This window comes from Emydura macquarii, unplaced genomic scaffold (assembly GCF_026122565.2).
Source record: "Emydura macquarii macquarii isolate MOO-44397 ecotype Brisbane River unplaced genomic scaffold, CSIRO-AGI_Emac_v2 contig_691, whole genome shotgun sequence".
NCBI lineage: Eukaryota > Metazoa > Chordata > Testudines > Chelidae > Emydura > Emydura macquarii.
Genome location: NW_027130828.1, coordinates 17,733,922 through 17,748,857, shown reverse-complemented (window position 1 = coordinate 17,748,857; position 14,936 = coordinate 17,733,922). Strand labels below are relative to the sequence as shown.

At 42.2% G+C, this 14,936-nt stretch overlaps 1 protein-coding gene across 1 annotated transcript; it reads right to left on the bottom strand.

The window, feature by feature from the left end:
• Nucleotides 1–302: 302 nt before the first annotated feature.
• On the bottom strand, nt 303–14,269 carry LOC137148949 (ficolin-2-like). Its single transcript, XM_067542184.1, has 10 exons — nt 12,639–14,269; nt 7,963–8,076; nt 7,610–7,663; nt 6,953–6,988; nt 6,215–6,250; nt 5,054–5,089; nt 4,509–4,636; nt 3,048–3,177; nt 2,247–2,381; nt 303–805 (listed from the first exon to the last, which is right to left on the bottom strand). Exons 1-10 carry the CDS (start codon nt 12,718–12,720, stop codon nt 558–560), a joined length of 999 nt encoding a protein of 332 aa, XP_067398285.1. The 5' UTR covers nt 12,721–14,269; the 3' UTR covers nt 303–557.
• Between the last annotated feature and the right edge of the window lie 667 nt (nt 14,270–14,936).

The window sequence follows — 14,936 nt, the reverse complement described above, 5'->3', positions numbered from 1 at the left end:
AAAAAAACCTGGCAAAAACTCCAACATGTGTCAGATAGAGAGGAACCAACAAAACACCATGCCCCTCCCGCTTTTCCCCACACCCCACTGAAGCCCCTCCACATGACTATTGCATAGGGTTACATCCTGTGGCTACACATTACCCAGACAACAGAAACCTGCTGAAAAGGATATTCCCAGGTCAACCCTAATTATCTGGAAACAAAGAAGTGCAGCCTAATTTGAATTATAAAGTAAGGTTTTATTAGTTCTCAAAATGATCAGCAATGCAGAGCAGACAGAGTGTGAAAGATTTCAAACCTTTCATCCATAACCTGGTCTCACCCCCTTTGTCCTGCCGCTAACAGAACCATGGAAATCTCTGCTGGCAGGTAACATGGGCCAGTCTGCAAAAGCATTATTCAGGTGTCAGTAGAAAGTAGCAATCTTAATGAAAGGGTGAAGAAACCCAAAATTATTGAGAGAAGTAGTGACATAGAAAATAAGTTTACCCAATTAGGTATCTCCAGTGACACACTCACTTTGGTGTGACCACATGTACCTGCCTCCATGTTGGGCTAAACAGGCCTGAATTTCATTTCAGACCGTTTATAGGAGTAGTTGTACCCTTTGCCTGTCCGCCAGTTCACGCCATCTGCAAAGCTGCTATGGGCTCCCAGCCAGTACCTCCCATTCAGGTTGGAGTTGTGGCACGAACTGTACCACCAGGCTCCCTTGTAGGTTGTTGCACATTTGTTTGAACCAGGATCTTGCTCTCGGTCTTTAGTTGAGAACAGCATGTTGTTGTGGCCAGAGAGTGAATCACCTGTGTGAAGTAAATGAAATCACTGTGTATGGCAGGTCACTGGCAGTTTAATTCTTCAGTGGCCAAGTCTAAGACTCTTGGAGTCATGCTGTCCATTTCCCCCTTTCATCAGACTCCCAGAATCTCTTGGACTATAGAAGGGAGTCTGAAGTTCAGTTTAACTGCTTCCACCTCGGTTCCTGACATGGCAGGTGCTGGGGTACATACCAGCTCCAGCTTTCCTGAGGTCCAGGTATTCCAGAGAACACTTTTGGTTAAGTCACCTGATTTGGACTCAGAATATCTGGGTTCTCTACCCAGGCTTGTCACAAATATGCCTGGATTACCTTGGACAAGTCGCTAGAAAGTCAACGGGAGTTGGGTACCTTAGGCCCCTTTTAAAATGTCAGTCATACTATCTCTGAACTTCAGTTCCTTAGCTGTACAGTGAGGACTCTAATTCTTCCTTACTCCCACCCCCGTCTTGTCTATTTAGATTGTCTGTTCTCTCACCGTATGTTCTGTACAGCACTTACTACCTGACAGAACATCTCATTTAAGGCCTTTAGGTGCTGTCCGATCAATAACAGAACAGGCACTTCAAAGAACATGCCCGTTGCTTGTAGCAAACCCATTAGGGCCATGGCCAAATTCCTTTGAGGAAGGATGGGATGAGTTCAGAATCCATTTAGAATCAGAGAACTATACACAGGAGCCCTGAAAACGGACCCATATCAAACTAGAGGGTGAGGTCTAGTATTGACAGCAAAACAGCTAGCTCCTCAGCACCTTGATGGGCAGGATGCCCATCTGCCCACCTTCCAAGCTGGCAGGTTGTTTGGTAGATTGTTTGGTTTCACCAGTAATTCCGCTATATCGATGTTGAATTCTGATGCGAAAATGAAAGGTCAACAACCTAGAATTTCACGTTAAATGGACATTCCCTTTTCCAGTCAGCTTTACTCCTAGAGAAAGGCTTCTGTGTAAGATTGCTACGTCTTTCTGCCTCTAATTTCAGATTAAGTCATGCAGTCAGCAAGTCACGAACATGATAAATACACTTAAATACACTTTTTCTAACCTCAAAAGTTCTCTTCAGCATCCATTTGAGTTTGTGGCAAGATTCAGGTCTTCTCTTATTTTATCTGACTAACTCAATCCATCTGTAATGAAGCCCACCTGCAATTTACCTGGACCAAGTCCTGAGCTCCTGACTGTGTCCTGACCCAGGTGAAATGACAGGTGAAATGACTTTGATGAGAGTTTGCTTGGATAAGGACTGAGAAGACATGATTAAAAACCTCAGGATTTGGCCCTAGGAAATGGCAGAGTTAGGAAATGGCAGAGTTATTGTAGATGAGGAAAAGTTTAATTTACTTCTGCTGTGGGATCCTATACACCTCCAATGGCATTGTGGCATTTCTCTGTGCTATGAGATGTGGAGACCATGTACAGCACCTACCTGCATCACCTGCAAGGAAATCTTCAAGAATCAGTTTGTAATTTTCAGTCTCCCCTAAAATTTTGAATGACCTGTACTTGGCAAACACGTGGTTGTTATCGAAATCTGTGAGGTCAATGCGAAGTTCATTATCTCCTGAAGGAAACAAATTGGAAAGAAAGAAAATAGCTCATCATGTTCCATCAACCTTTTCCATCTTTAGGAGGAATTTTTGGGTGGCCAAACCCAAGAATTTGAATCTGGTCACCCAGTGCAGCTTTTCAGTTCCTTCAGCTTCATTTCACCAACAATCAACACCCAAACAAGAGGGACATAAACAGAACAGCTCTTATAACTCTAGTGCTCTATGTTCTGGAGTCTGGTCAGTCAGCCAGTCTCTCCGTGTCTCATAAGCAGGAGAAGATATGAATGTCTGGTTAGGAATATTTGCCCTTCGATTCATCACTCTATTTGCCAGACCTTGACTGGAGCCACCAGAGCTACAGTGTTAGCTAGTCCAAAGCGTTTTAACAAGAGGACTCTGTAAGTAACACGCATGTGCCACTGTTACCAGCATTTAACATTTTGTGGCTTTGCATAGAATTAACAGCGCACCTTAACAGTTATAGGATGGCAGCCACCATCTTAAATCTGTCTTTCTCTAGGAAAACAGAAAAGGAAAGTTGGTAGCTGACCCATGGAGGGAGCATCCTTTTCCTTATCGGAGAGCCTATTTAAAGTTACAAACGGAAGGCTCTACAATCAAGTACCTAAAGAGAACTTGTTGGGGAAAAATGCACACTATGCATGTTATTTAGTTACCAAAAGATGTTAATAGGTGAATATTGTCATTCCCCAACCAGAATTCTGTCAGGCGGCTGCCAAAACCTTTCTTGTATGAATTCCAGTCACGGTAAAAGTCCACTGAACCATCTGCCCGCTTCTGGAAAACCTGCAGGGAAGTCAAAGGGACACAGGCTGGTTTCTATCCTGAACAAAGCAAGAGTACAAAGCAGATTTTTAAAGCTTCAGCAGGCACTGTTAATCTTGTCACATTCTACTGTGCCTCACAGAATTTAAATGAGAGCTCAGATTGGTATTTAATTACTGGTATTTATTTTCACCTTTGTTTTAAGAATTGAGAAAGTAAATTGATGCTATAATAGATTCATAGATTTTAAGGCGGGAAGGCCTCTTGCATACCCAGGCCACAGACCCTCACCTTGTACTTCTGCTTTGAACCCACCAAGAGAAGTCTAATGCAATGATCAAATAACATTTCACCTCTTCCACACTGGAAAGCTAAGAAATTACTTGTACATGAGGAAAAAGTAAATGATATGAGATAGCAGCTGTGGACAAAAATTAGCCATAAGGAGATTTCTACTGCTGTGTTCCAGTTGGGTAAATGAAACTTTGTGAGCAGCTGGTGCCTTGACTCCCAAAAGGGAAATCCTCCTATTGTTGTGTTAATAGGCTTTAATTGATAATTAAAAGAATAAAATAATACTATGAGCTGGTCAGAAAATGCAGTTCCATTGAAACTGAAATGCTTCATAAAATCTTATTGAATTCCTCAAAATTTTGTATTTTATATTATAATATAAACAAAAGTCAAAATCAAAATGATACATTTTGTTAATATTATTAAAATGAAACATTTTTGATTGATCCAAAACAAATACAACTGGAATTTTCCTTTGGAGAATTTTAAAATTTTCAGGTTTCGTTCTGATTTGGAATTAAGCCAAATTTGAAAGAGAGAAATTCTTTGTGAAACAGAATTCCTCTGCGTGGCATATAATATTTTCCCTCTTCTTTCCCTTTCAACCCCATTTAACACAATGTGCAACGGGGTTTACTTTTAAAATACTATAAGCATTGGATACAAAGGTAACTAGGACCTGTAACACCTTACCCTCTTGGCCCCATCATCCCCTCAAATTTTCCTCACCTTATGTACCTCCTCTTTCCCCAGATTCTAAAGGAACAGATTACAACCATTCCCAGTTCAGCCTCAATTTTATCTTAAACACATTAACAAGTTGGAAAGTTTCCATTTAAAGTCCTGCTCCTAGTAAACATGCATCATTGGGACAGCACGAATAGCTATCACTTTCCACAAGGGGTTACACATGCCTTCACATGGTTGATGTCCTTTCTAGGAACTGACTTGTTTGAGCAAACCCTTGGCCCCAACCCACTCCCTGCGAAATCCATTGGAGTTTTGCATTGACGTGGATGGCAGCAAGAATGAGCACTCCATGCTTTGTTTTCACTTACTATCCATCCACCTCCATCTGTGTCCATGTCACACAGCACCATCATGGCATTACAGTCGTGAGGGTAGATAGTGTACCAGCCGCTCATGATGTTCCCTTTGGCTAACAGCTCCTTGCAGTTCCTCGCTCCTGGATAGGATGGTAATTTAATGTTAATCAATAAACTTTATTGGAATGGATAATTACCGAAGCAGCATTGATCCCTGCTCAAGGAACTACACTAGGTATTTCAAAAAGTTGTCACTTGAGTTTCCAAACCCTGGAGAACTGGATTTCTTTTTAACCAGTTTTCCTAAATCATGACTCCTAATCCTTCAGGATTACCTGCTGTGTATTAGAGTCAATAGGGTTTCTGGTAAAACTAAACCTCATGTAAGTCACTAATGCTAACATAGAAGAAACAGGTGTCAGTTAAATGAGTTGCTATAGAAGTCAGAATGAATTCCAGGCATTTTCAGCTGTGTCTCTACACTGTGAACTGAGCTCCATGCCCACGGAATGGGAAGCGTTGCCAGCTCATGTAATGTGATTCTAGAAAATACTCACCTTTCTTACAGTTTATGTCCTCCAGCTCCTCCTCACCTGTTCAGGAAGGAAATCACAAGGGAAGAGGATTGAAACCAGGAAAAGAATGATTTTTTCCTACACTCCTGCTAAGGCCACAAGACGTATATGTAGCACGAGTTAAGAGACGGTAAAGCATCTTAACACATCTCTGACCCCAGCTACCGATACATGGAGACAAGTTTTACTTAGACAGAGAACAGTATCCTAAATTCTGCCCAACCACAAATTTTACTTCCCACAACCCCATCCATAAAATAACATTCCTTCACCACCTCATCTGTGTTAATGATGAGAAGCAAAAATGTCTCCCAACAGGAGTGGGTGTTCTCTGCACTGAGCATTCTGTGCTTCCATTTCACACACTAACACACAGACGGGCCGTACTGTTGCTGGAACTTATGTGATTAGGGTGGGCAGGGGCAGAATCCTTCAAAGAAAGACTGCATTATCTCTCTACTTACACAGGTCTGGTATGGAAGGAACAGCTCACAACACACATACATAGATAAGAACCCTGGATAGGAGCTGCCCAAATTCCACTGGTCTTGGCACCATGCATGTTGTGCCTTAGTATTAAATGTGGAAAGGATCCCTAGTTCTGATTATGTCTTCTAAATTCCACTCAATCAAGCTATGCTTGGGAAGGAATTCTTTATCACTTATTGCAGTCAAATGCAATTATTCATGACTGTACTGTCCACTAATTGAGCATAGAAGTCCTTTACGTTAAGGCTTCTGGCTTGCATTATAAAATAATTTAGCTGGGTGATATTCCAGGAATTGCAGGATGTGAAATAAATTTTATCCTGTTAATTCCTCCTGCACCAGTAATTAGGAGGTAACCCAAAGAAGCACAATTTCACATATTTGCTGTGATCTGAGCCACCCCAAACTCTCAGGGGAGATCAGTTCTGGATCCAAATGCAGATGCAAATGTGACAGCCCATGCCCATCTCTAATTATTGAAGTCAAGTTTTTTCGCACTTTTGAGACATCTCATCAGATATAGGGATATTAGCGAATTCAGCATTGTGTGCAAACAAATTGAACTCAGAGTTTCCTATGAGGCTCATTTGGTCATGTTTTTAAAATCAAATTAAATCATTCTCTTGCCATAAAGGAGAGTGCAGATATTCTTACTTATAGTTCCAGGTATGCCAATGTCTCCTTTATCTCCTAAAAAAAACAAAAACCCACAAAGGGGCAAATCATTACATAGCCAAGAGACTGCATCCTGATCTAAGTGCTCACCACAGCACTTGGTGCTAATTCCATGTTGGTGTAAGATCCCAGTTCCCGTACAACACCACATGGGGAAAATATTAACCCTTCCAGAGTTTGATAAGCATAACACAAAGGGGAGAAAGCCAAATTCTTTTTCACATCAATGCTGCCCTACTGACGTCAAACGAGTTGAACAGGTACAAATGAGAAGGTAATTTGGGCCACTGTGTATATTGGTTTATTTCCTTCTCATTTTTGATGTGATAGCTGGAATTTCTAAAGAAGCCCAAACAAGTTAAGTGCCCAACTCCCATTGACTTTGAAGCCTAACTCCCTTAGGAACCTATGGAAATCCCAGTCCAAATTGAAATCTCTCTCTATAAACTGTAACTATGTGTCTGCCACACATAAATGATTTCGAAGGTCTATAAAATATCATATTATGGACCAGATTTTTAAGAGAACTTATCTCCTGTTTAGGCATCAAACCAATGGACAGATTTTCAAGGGTGCACATTGGGTGTAGAGCTCCTTTGAAAATCTCTTACCACATCACAACTGCACTCCCTACTGACTCAGTCTCTATCCCTATGGATAACACCATAAAAGACAGGCGTGTAGCTCAACCAGTAAAACTTATTGGAGGTCTCTTACCTTTCAGACCAGGAACACCAGTGTCACCCTTCTCCCCTGGTGGAAAATGGAAAGACTGAACAAAGATGTAGTAATCTCAATGAGCGCTTAGAACTGGGGTTCTATTGGGATAAGAGCTGGGTGAATACAGAAAAAACAGATCTGTGAATTTGTTTGTGAAAAATTACCCACAATGTAACTAGTGTTCATTTGTGGAGTCCGACTGTTTGCTGTTCGTGAATATTTAGATCACTGCTAGTATTAATAAAACTACATTCCAGTCCTGCAAACTGCACAAATTCATACCGGAAGCTCTTCAGTCAACATTCTCATATTAAAACTTTTCAGTCCATTATCCAGGGAGTGGAGACAATACTATGTGACTCCACACCATAAATTACTAATGCCTGTAGCAAGCATTTCACAAAATACCCAATGGCTGGAAATACTTTGGTGAACACCAAGGATTATGGATACATTCTTAGCAATCAAGAACAGTTCATGAGTGAGTCATAAACCAAAGAGAGGCCTAAATTTGATTCAGTTCATGCTCTAAATTTGGGAAGAAATTGGAGAATGGAGGGAAAATTGTTAAAAGTTTCATAAAAGGAAAATTCAAATGTTAAAAATTACTTGATGTTAGTTAAACAAAATTACTTAGTCTTTTTATTACTTTACCTTTCTCCCCAGCTGGGCCCACCTTTCCAGGGATCCCCTGAGATCCTTTTACTCCTACAAATACAGAAAATGAATTTAAATATTTTATAGATATTCAAACACAGAAGAAATTAGAACAGATCTGAGCTCCCATTTCTACCCTTTCTGATTGAATCCTCTGGTAATGTAAAAGGACATAACTCCATTGAAGCCAAGAGAGCCAAGCCAATTTTCATCAGTGGAGGATATCTCTAAAAAAACATGTAAATTACATGCAGGATTTTAATCAGCAACACTATGGTTATTTACTGAGTAATTCATGTTTGTGTCTGCACCATCCAAAGCAGATTCTCCTTCAGTGCTGAGGAACGTACCGTTCATTCCTGCAGCTCCGGGTTCTCCTTTGGCACCTGGGGCACCAGCAATTCCAGGACATCCTTGCAGAATAGCGAGCTTCTCGTTACCGCCAAGACCTACTATTTTCACTTCTGGAGACATAAAATAATCTTTATAAGAGACACAGGATGTGGGATGTTCTGCAAATGGTGAATTCCCGATGGAAGTGTGATCCGCACACAAGATCAAACAGAGCCCTTTACTTGACTAGAAACGCAAATACAAACAAGCAGTGTAGATGTCACGGCCTGATCCAGGAATGGTGCTGATACCAGAGAAATTCCCCTGTCTCCATTTTGTATTCCTGGCTTCCATTTTAAACAAGCAAGAGTCACTCCACCATTAGAAGCTGCAGCTCACAGAGCACTAAAAATAGAAGTGGCGGGGAAAATCAAAGTAGGGGAAAGATCAGCAGATCATAACTCTGAGGTAAACAATGGGCGCAGGCTAAACGTAGAACTGATGGTTTGGAATGACGGGCAGTTGGCATGCGTACGAGTACGATCTGACAGGAAGATATTAACAGACGTGTCTAGAAAGTTCTGACAGGGCAGTATAAAGGTCAGTGTGTCAGTGGACAGCTGATAGTTAGGAGGGGAGGGTTAGGAGCTGACAGTGAAGAAGCAGCAGCAGCAGCAGGACAGCATCAGAGGAAGTCCCGCCCTGCCACTGGAATGCAGAGACGCAGACTGGGACACAGGGAGAAGAGGCAGAGAGCTGAGGAAAAGACAGGGAAGTCAGCAGGCAGAGTAAGCCTGTCAGTTATAATCATAGGATAGGATAGGATAGCATGGGATAGGATGGGATGGGATAGGATAGGATAGTATGTGCTTGGGTTAATAAGGATTTGTGATTGTGTGTTAATTGTCAAAGGATGTATATATGTCAGATTTCGACAACATTTAAAAGTGCTGTCAGCCACCTGTGAACTGATCACTGTAAGCAGCTGCATCACTTAGGATCAACTCAACTGTAAGGAACATGGTTTGGGGAAGCTCTTTAACGTGTGATAAGGGATTTGTGTTTTAGATTACTATTTTATTAGGGATTGGAATTTGCACCAGTAAAGAAATGCCTTCTTTTGGAAAGAATGCTGTTTTGTGTCAATCGTTTATTGGAAGGCGGTATCCGTGTCCTCCAGGTATTTCCTTAGCCACTCTGGAGAACCATATCTTAGGAGAATAGATTGATTAATAAGTGGGCTGTTTTGAGGGAACCCTTAGTAGACCCAGGAGGGGGCAATAAGTGAGCTAATCTGGGGTACCCGAAATCTGTTGTCAGGTTAACATTATAGGCACAATTAGGAGGAACATGCCTCTTGTCCTTCGGACCCCAGCCCCACAGTGCCTCTCTGTGACTCTCACTGTGGAGGTCCTGCAGAAGAATGTTCTTTGGGCCTTAGGGAAGGCAAAATGAAAGCGGAAAGCCTCTGCCCCAAACTCTCCCTCTGCCTGTGGATTTTCTGGCCTGTCCAACTTTGGTTCAAATTCTCCCGTCCTCTCAGTCCATATTTCCTCTTGCTGGCAGACTGAAGTTTCAAGAGCTTCCATAGTCCAGACTGCATTGAAATTTAAACCTCTTTCTCACATATGTGTCATGTAATTTATTGTCCCCAGATTTACAGCACTAATCCTGGGTGCAGAGTGGAGCTTCTGAGAAGTCCACTAGTCTGAGTGATAATTACTTAAAAGTTGGACCTTAGAATGAGAAGTTTATTTCTCGGTCCCTCTAGCAAAGATAATGATGGGGAGATGGGAGTGGTATATTCATGGCACCTGCATGAAGTAAAGATGATTTCATCCCTAAATCCAGAAATGATATCACAGTCAAACATGGCAAATCTTTAACACACTACTGTACATGACCATGATACTCCTTCATTGTGTGAACAGTAGGTTTCCAAGCAAGACTGCAGGAAAAAAAGGTGTAAAGGATCAGAACTTCAGCTGGTGTAAACTGACAAATTGACGTCAATGGAGCTTTGCCAGTTTACACCAGTCCATCTAGTCAAAACATTGAAGACTGTTGTGGGGCATTGACAACTGTGTATTACAAGTTGTCACTGTAAGTTCTAAGGGGTTTCCTGGTCCTGCTTGCAGACTCAGTGGCTGTGAGGGCATCTACACTGCATATTCAGTCTGAGTCTGTGGGACCCAGGCTTGTGGACTTGGTATTTCCAAGCCCACGCCTGAGCATCCACATTGCATTATAAATAGGGATTTACAATTGCTGGACCTGGGTCTTGCAGCTGGGCTTATGCATCCACATTGTACTATGCAGACCTTCTGACTCACATCCTCAGCTTGAGCTGTGTCCACACTGCAAAATGGCACGGCTTGGATCCAAGTCACAGCAGGATTCAGGTGCTGATCTCCCCCACAGCAGGTCCTAGGACCCAAGCCCTGAATGTTTTCTGACCCAGGTCAAACTTGTGTGTGGACAAAAGGGGGGCTTGCACTCAAATCTCAGTCAGAACCCTGGCTTAGTGTGCTGTGTAGATATTTCCTGAGCAAAACATGAAATCTGCGGTCCTCATCAGTCAGTCTGCAAAAGAGCCAGTTTTGAGCAAGGTGGGGTGAGTCATGGCTCTCTGTTTTAGGGACCAGCCTGCTTTCTCTCGCTTTGAATTTGGTTGTTGTGCGTTAGATTTTATTTCTAATTTTCTGTGTTTATGCCACGAACACATCAGCTGTAGGAGGCTATCACTACAGGGGCAGGGTTGGGAAAAGAACTAGAAACATTTTATAAAATCACATTGTGAGAAAGTTATGGTCACTAACTCATGCAAGACATTGCCTATGCAAATACTGAAATGAATAATAAAGCCACCAAGTATCTCCCTAAACAGAAATTGCCAACATTACAACACCTAGGAAATGTGATAGGCGAGAAATTGTGTCTGGGATTCTGCTGGGAGGTTGTTTGTTTATGGCTTTACTGTTCATTTCCCTGTTTTCAATGTCTGTGTCGGTAATGTAACAGGGTAAGCAACTCTAACCTTTCTTACTGCAGCTTTTATGTTTTTTACATATTGAAAGCCATTTATGAAGGCAATCTAGGACCTCGGTTTATACAAGAATGTTTACTCAGAGTGTTGATTTAAAGATATATATATATAGCATGTTAGAGAATGCCAAGCTTTGAATACTTTAAACTATTTTCTGAACTGAAAGTCTATGGAGTAAGAGACTGGATTGAAGATTAACGGCCACACCTCAGAATTTCATGGGTTTGTTGATTCATAGCAGACACTTAGCATGAACCTGCAATACATACTGCCCACCACCAAATAGCTCAATAGATGCAAGTCTGTATGGAAGAAAAAAAAATGGTTTTCCTAGCTATTTGTATCCAACTGTATAGAGCAACTGAGCCTGTAACAAAACAGTATCTTTTGGTGCACACTTTGTACTAAGGTGAAATTTATAAACGTTGAATAGATGTTATAAGCACATTACAAACACGTAATGTGTTAAAAGTGGTTCTAAATACATCAGTAGAAGATGTTACAGATGGTTTTATTCAAAGTATCATTATAGTAAATAACCATTCATATTATTGATTATTATAAGCCATGGTAAGCAGCCTGTTGACCTGATGGACTCTACAACAATCTATAATCATAGACTATCCATGTATTAAAACATGTTAATCATTTACTAATCATTTATAAATGGAACCTGACTAGAATAGAACCTGACTATGTTTTGTATGTGCATTAGTACACCTGCATTTCCACCTTTATTCTACATTAACTGCAAAGCTCTGGGTAATACCTCCCAGGGACAAAGGAGTGAGGAAACAGTGTTGTGTGCCTGATAGATTGGCTTTGTGGGGACTGGCACATAAGCAAGTACTTGATTGAATGAGAATAATTAATCAGGCAGAATCAGAGCTGCTTGGGATGATAGTGGAGATGGTCTCATGTTGAGAAGGGGAATCTTTCCTGGTTCCCCCTTAATAACTGGGAATTTTACAGCCTTGTCTCCCTCATCCTCACCTCCCTAGCTCTGCCACAGTCCTCGGAAGAGTCCAACACTAATGGAGAGAAGTATGATGTGACCAGTTCCTCCCCATTCAGGGCTAGTTGTTCTCCTTCTCTGCTGTATCAGGTGTGCTCCCCGCTCCTCCTCAGAAATGAGCAGAAAATCCTCTCTACAGGCTCTGTGGAGTTGGGGCTCCCTGGCTCTGGGGGAATGAGGGAATGGAACAAGGGGGGCAGATGTTTCCTGCAACATGCTCCGTTTGGGACCCAGTGAATTTCCCATCAACACTAACTGCCACTTCAGAGCATCCCCTTCCCACAGAGGAACAGTGAGGTGTAGGCATGGTAGAGTGGCCATTCAGAAAGCCATGCCGCTAAGGAGCACGGGACAGGTTGTGCAGCACCGTGAAGGAGCTTCCTTTCCCCACAGCTCTCTAGGGTTTGGAGGCTGTGATGCTGCCCTCTTCACCCTCAAACTCCTCTCTCCTATTGGGAGTATTTGTTTGAAACCCTATGAAATGAACTGTGCCAGACTCCTTGGTCCTATGCCCCCTTCCTTTCACTTCAGGTCTAGAGTCGCACTTAGGCATCAGTGGTGGACAGTAACTACTGTAAAGTAGCTAGTCAGACCCATGTTGTTCAAAGGTAACAGCTTTGTTCCTCACTCACCTGGGCAGGTGTCCTGAACATCACAAACCACTGCTCCTAGATAGAGCAAGGCAATCAGGGTTTGCGGGGCAGCTCTCCCCATGGCTGGTGCTGGTCTCTGCAGGGGCAGCTCCACTTGTTCTCTCTCTGCCCTCTCCTCTGCTTTAGCATTTCAGAGCTGAGAGACTTTTCCAGGCAATGCAAATTATAATATTAAGCCCCACCTCTGACTTCTCAAACTCCTCAGCCAGTCTCTATATTCCATGTTTTTTCCCTACTGAGATCATTATACAGGAATTGTGGCCACCTGGATGCAAGGAAATCCTGAAACTGATTTACACATTTTTTTAGCATACAACCTCCTGCGGCCTGCTGGTTCCATTGTTCTGGTTTCCCTTTGGAGAGTGTAAGCTGATTTTTAGTTGCTTGACTATAGTTACTCCATTTTTGCAGCTTCTTTGTTTATAAGGCAAGATCATGTGCACAGATCATGGAAAGTTCTTAGGAATGCAAAAGGAGATAAGCCTCGGCTGAATTCAGCAAGCTCTGCAACCTTGATAGATAAGTTGTAGTTAGCTGCAAAACATCTGTAAAAGTATCTTATGAATAATAATATAGACCAATAGTTATAGAGAAAATAGGTTTGTGCCCTTGTAAGGGGGATATGTATGGTCTTGTCATGAATGTTTAAGTAGCAATAAGGTATAAAACTGTCTGTAATCCTTTGTTCGGGGTCTTTTTCCACTGTCCACTTGTGGGCTTGGGAATTGACCTTCTGCAGAATAAACTCTTTTGAAGACTGTCCAGCCTGAAATCTTGTGTGGGTCTCTTATCGGTGCAGGGTCACGAACCACACTTGGAATCTTTTTCCAACAAGAGCCAGGGAATTTTACCCTAAAGGTAGAGCTTTCGGGGTGAAGGGTTATTAGAAACTTAATTCCAAAATTCTGAGGAACTAACCAATAACTGAGGAACTAAATAAACTTCAGACCAGCCACTTTCATGCAACAGTTAAAGTATAAGCGGTTACCACAGCCAAATCTCTTGTCCTTTATAAAACAGAAGAAGTGTCCATCTGCATAATTTCAATGATACGCATACACATTTGTATCCTGGCCTGTTCAGGTTCTTTTATCATGCCCATCACCCTGGTGTGTGAGCATCTTCCAGAAAGGCACTAAGTCTTATGATGTTTATATTCTTCCTAATGGACTGTCCCACTTGCTTTAGGACCTGAGCCAAATAGCACTGAAATCAATGGAAACCCTCCCATTGATTTCAATAGGCTTTGGATCAGACCCTTAATAAATACCCACCAACAGAACAACAAACCCTTTTGAATGGCAGGTATCTTAATAAAACCCCTCAACTTCAAGGCTCCTCAAATAAGAAGAAGGCCTTGCAAAGTGCTTAGAACTATGCATAGCCTACTGTCCATCTCTCTGCTGTCAGAACTGCCTTCTTCCACTAATTTGGTAACTCCACTGTCTCTACCTGCTACAGTCTCCATTCCTCCGCCTTCTCAGACCAGCTCCACAGCAGAGGAGAACTCCCAGAATAGGGCAGTTTATACCTTTTCCTTCATACCAGTCCACCCTTAGTCCTTGAGACCTAGCGCGTTGTCTCTGCTACATGCTCAGTCTTCACTGGTCCCAGAAGAGTTTCTTTGGAACCCAGTTCTCTCCTGTAGCGGGATGATGTGACTGTGACACACTGTACCTCATGTACACCCTTATGGTGTGATTTGTGTATCATTCATGTTCACCCTTACAATGTAATTGTGTATGGTCTGATGCAAAGTATGCCATGTAAGGTGTTTTTGGAATGCTCATGACACACTGAACATTATTGTTATGGTACCATGTTCCCTGCAATGTCATACATATGTACAGAGATGAAACCCTGCTATATCATATCCCCAAATGTGTCTCACATGGCTGGAATAGATGCAGACAAGCAAAAAGCTGTGTTTCCACACCCAGCAGAGGCATGCATACAGGAACAATGGACTGGCCTAAGCACCTTTGAGCACTTTGGCTCAAGAGGGAAAAATCACGCCCACTGCCGGACATGGACCTGACCTTAGGGGGTGTCGAGGAAACTTGTTAAAAAGAAAGAAACATCTTTGTCTCTGGGGTCTCCCCTGGAATCTATCTTCCAAGCAACATCAAAGACTGGCACCTACTCACAGGGAGGGGGGGTCTGGTTGCAAGACACAGCGCAATCAGTCTGTGTGGTAAGCTAACGTCATAGATTGAAAGAGACTGGAATATTAATTCTAGTTTAGGATATGAGTTATCTTTTAGTTAATTGTGATTA

Excerpts from the sequence above, each read along its gene's own strand:
- LOC137148949 (XM_067542184.1), bottom strand. The coding sequence starts at position 12,720 with ATGGGGAGAGCTGCCCCGCAAACCCTGATTGCCTTGCTCTATCTAGGA. Across the intron at positions 6,989-7,609 it reads GGGCCCAGCTGGGGAGAAAG|GGGAGAAGGGTGACACTGGT; the intron begins GTAAAGTAATAA and ends ATTTTCCACCAG. Across the intron at positions 2,382-3,047 it reads TCACCTATTAACATCTTTTG|GAGATAATGAACTTCGCATT; the intron begins GTAACTAAATAA and ends TGTTTCCTTCAG.